Raw genomic sequence first — 3,818 nt, 5'->3', positions numbered from 1 at the left:
TAAATTTAAATGAAAATTTATTCAAATTCTTCAGTTGAATTTTAAAAATTTAAAAATTTTTTTTATTATGTTTGATTAAGGGTTTTTTATTGAAATTTTTTTTATTTACAAAATTGAGAAGAATTGAAGGATAATTATTTTCAATTTATCAGAAGAAAAACTTCTCAATTCCCCAGAAAGGCCACAGCCTCCTGTGGACGATGATGTACATAAATGCGTTTTGAACATCCCATCCCGGAAATTCTCGGCATCTCGGCAATACAAGCTCATGCGCCCGCGGCTGCTTCCTCCTCTTTCTCCTCCTCCTCCTTCGTTGTTAACCAATCCAAGTCACTCTCAGGTTTTTCCTCTTTAGGGTTATCAGTTTGGCCTCCGATCAATGTGACATTCCCATGTTCTGAAATCAATCTCAAGCTTCAATCAATCATCCCAACTTGTGTAACCCCGAAACAATGGCCACCACGTTGAAGACAATCTCCGCCGCTATCAAACTTATCGACACAAAGAAGGACAACCTCAAGAAGGCCTACGATGATCTCCATGCTCACTCGCAGAGCCTCTCTTCTTTCTCTCTATCCTGGTCTGAAATCGATTCTCACTTCACTTCTATCCAGAATTCGCTCAATCAACGTTTTAAACTCCTTGAGTCCCTCGAATCCCAGGGTGGCCACCCTAGTTCCTCAACTTCACTCGTTCCCACACCAGCCCATAATCCAAATGACCCCACCCAGAACCCTAAAGATCCGTCGTCGTCTTCTTCAAATCCGTCAGGTCAAAATCAAAAGCTCCCTGGCGATCCGTCTTCATCGTCGAACCAACCGGATCAAAATGGAGCAGGTGTTGTGCCCAAAAACTATGTTGTATCGAGCTCGGTGATGCCTAGATACGAGTTGAGTACTCTGTGCGAGAAGATGGATGGCAAGGGATTGAGGCAGTACGTTAATCTTCACGCGAAGGAGAAGGCTGCCATTCAGGCGGAGCTTCCCGGGGCGTTACGTTTTGCTCCAGACCCAGCGGCGATGGTTCTGGATTCTCTTGATGGGTTTTATGGGGTAAATGACCCCGGGGACGTGGAACAACGTAAGCTTAGGAGGGCTTGCATCCTCTTGTTGGAACAGCTAAGGGTTTTATCTCCAAATATAGGGTTCAAAGTGAGAGAACGAGCCAAGACGATGGCGGCAGAGTGGAAAGCAAGTTTGAGAACTGATGGCGCAAAGACGTTAGAGGCATTGGGCTTTTTGTATTTTATGGTGACATATGGTTTGTTTTCTGAAGTCAGCATGGATGAACTTGTTGATTTTACTGCTATGGCTGCTAACAACGATGAGGTTCCCCAGCTATGCCGAATCATTGGTTTGACAGAGAAAATTCCTGGTAAGATGATTTGAAGTTGAACTATTGGAGAAAAAAGGATAATAATCTAGATTTTATTTAAATTATTTGAATATTAATACGCAGGAGCGTTGGTTTAGGGGTGTGTATGCTGACGTTGGAATTTTAGTTTTCTGCATATTGCACTGATTTGGTTGGTATATGGGATTTAAGCATGCAACGGGTGGGTTAGAAAAATAATGAAAAGGAGGAAGAGGGGTGGGGGCTTTTGGAGGCAATGATAACGTTGGTTAGCACTGTATCATCTAAAGATGCTATTATGTATGACCTTGAAAAGTTCTGTCATGATCGATTATAATTTTGTCTTCGAAATTTCCCATTTACAAGCATGATATATAGTTAAAAAGTTTTGTTATAGTTACTTGTGTCATTTTTCCTTACTTTTATTGGAAAGGCAATTATTGTTAGATTTTTGCAGATGTTGTTCAAAAACTTGTTGATAAGGGCAAACATGTTTTGGCTGTCAAGTATGTCTTTGAGTTTAATCTTGCCGATAAGATCCCACCAGTTCCCATCTTGAAAGCTTGTGTTGATGAGGCTAATAAACTTGCTAAAAGACTTCGCCAGGAAGGGAAGTCACTGGTATGTATATCCCCTGATTGATGTCACAATCTGGGTGTTACTGAGTTAGTGATTCCTATATTTATTGAGGTTTTTTTGCAGAATGAGGTCACAGCAAGAGAAATCCATGCACTGAAATCAGTAATAAAGGTTATTGAGAGCTATAAGCTTGAATCTCAATATCCACCAGCAATCCTGGAGCAGCAAATAGTGCAACTAAAGAAGAAGAAGACAGATAGGAAACGTGCTGCACCACCATCTGTAAAGCTTCATCCTCAGTCTCAACCTCAACAGCAACCACAGCAGCAGAAGAAAAAGAAGCAGAAGCAGCAGAAACATATTGGAAACCAGCATCCTCGAACATCAGTCCAAGTTGGCCCTTCAGCTGTGCAGAAGATTGTTAGTGTTGCCAATTCAGCATTGCATCAGTACCAACAGCCTCTGATACAGCCTACAGGTTTGTTGCCAGAACAGCTGGGTTCATACATGAGCTCACAAGCTGTGCCATATGGAATGGTGGGTCAAACCTCCACCATTTCTCCCTATACAGGTCCTTCAGTTGGGCCTTATGATTTTTCTGGTGTCCCAATAGGGTCCAGTGGCAATCCAACTCCAGGTGGTTCACATCTATATTCAGAGCCAAATTTGCAGTCTGGTTATTATGACAGAACCACTGCTTATAGTGGTTATGGTCTTCAACAATATTACCAACCTCACTATCCTCAATAGTTCAAGGATTTGCTTCTCACTGAACTGTTGGGACTTGGGATGGTATAATAGTCTCTTTGTGACTTTTCACTGCTGGTGTGTGGCTGCCAATAGTGGATTTTCCTGGTTGATCACCATGATCGAAAAACAGGAATTTGATTCAGTAATTAAGAATTGTGAGGGAATGTTTAATTTCACAATTTTGATTACTTGAATCAGTTTGTATCTAGTAGATTACTTTTATGTTATGGTCTACTAAACTTCTCTGCTTTTTTCTGAATGGAAGTTGGTGCTAGGATTTTAAAAGTAAGAGCTCCATGGATAGAATCATTTCCTATTTGTATTAGCTAGATTTGCTTGAGAATTACTTATCAATTGAGTCTACTGTGGGCTCACCTTAGCAAATACTTTTCAAGACCTAGGACAAAAATATAAAAGGGTCATTTTTTAAAGATTGGCAAGGGTATATCTTGTCACAATTTCTATCTATGACAGAAGTGACCTGTATGCTTCCTTTTATTCTTAACTTCTTTTGGTTGTCTATCCTTGTAAACATAAGTGACCTTTATATTTTTTTCCTTTAACATAAAAAGTATGGGAGTTTATTTTCTAAATCATAAGACCTAGACGATGGCTTTGTAGCCTAGTCACATGCATTCTTCCTTTTAAGTGGGAGGTCAAGGGTTTGATCTCGCTTGTGAGCTCTAGCCATTAGTACTTGTCCCTCTAATTCATGAAGGAAAAAAAAAAAAAAAACCATAAGGCCTAAGAGAATTACATTTTGTGTACATTTTAGGGATGGCAAAAGTGATGTGTTTTATTGCTATCTGGTTTCTTATAGAGTTCTCTTTCTTCTCACACCAACTCTCAGTTTTTGTGATATCACCTGTCATATTTCCTTGGAATGCTCCTACTTTTAGACCAGTCCTTTTATTAAAAAGAATAAAGAAGTGTGTTTTGTTCCATTTGAGGTTGTATTATATAATTTTTCTTTTTGCTGTCTTAGAATTTGGCATTGAAAGCGATTATCTTATCCATCATAGTATTTAGATTCATGGCTTTGATGGTGAAGGGTGATTGATAGCTGAAGTCCCTTTCAAGTATGACTCTGGCCATAGGTGGATTTTCATGGAGCAACTTGGATGACAATTGGCAGC

General features: G+C 39.8%; 1 protein-coding gene across 1 annotated transcript; it reads left to right on the top strand.

Moving 5' to 3' along the window:
• The first annotated feature begins 205 nt into the window (after positions 1-205).
• LOC129303418 (FRIGIDA-like protein 1) lies at positions 206-3,150 on the top strand. Its single transcript, XM_054942707.1, has 3 exons — positions 206-1,374; positions 1,811-1,974; positions 2,056-3,150. The coding sequence occupies exons 1-3, from the start codon at positions 453-455 to the stop codon at positions 2,680-2,682; spliced, it is 1,713 nt and encodes a 570-aa protein (XP_054798682.1). The 5' UTR covers positions 206-452; the 3' UTR covers positions 2,683-3,150.
• Positions 3,151-3,818: the final 668 nt, after the last annotated feature.

This window comes from Prosopis cineraria, unplaced genomic scaffold (assembly GCF_029017545.1).
Source record: "Prosopis cineraria cultivar Desert tree isolate PC_DT_omini unplaced genomic scaffold, ASM2901754v1 PC2, whole genome shotgun sequence".
Lineage (NCBI taxonomy): Eukaryota > Viridiplantae > Streptophyta > Magnoliopsida > Fabales > Fabaceae > Prosopis > Prosopis cineraria.
Note: the sequence above shows the minus strand (reverse complement) of the source record. Positions and strands in the feature narration are given on the sequence as shown.

Bases quoted from the DNA above. Each gene is read 5' to 3' on its own strand.
- LOC129303418 (XM_054942707.1), top strand. From the start codon at position 453: ATGGCCACCACGTTGAAGACAATCTCCGCCGCTATCAAACTTATCGAC. The intron at 1,375-1,810 runs GTAAGATGATTT...AGATTTTTGCAG, and splicing joins TTTGACAGAGAAAATTCCTG to ATGTTGTTCAAAAACTTGTT. The intron at 1,975-2,055 runs GTATGTATATCC...GTTTTTTTGCAG, and splicing joins GCCAGGAAGGGAAGTCACTG to AATGAGGTCACAGCAAGAGA.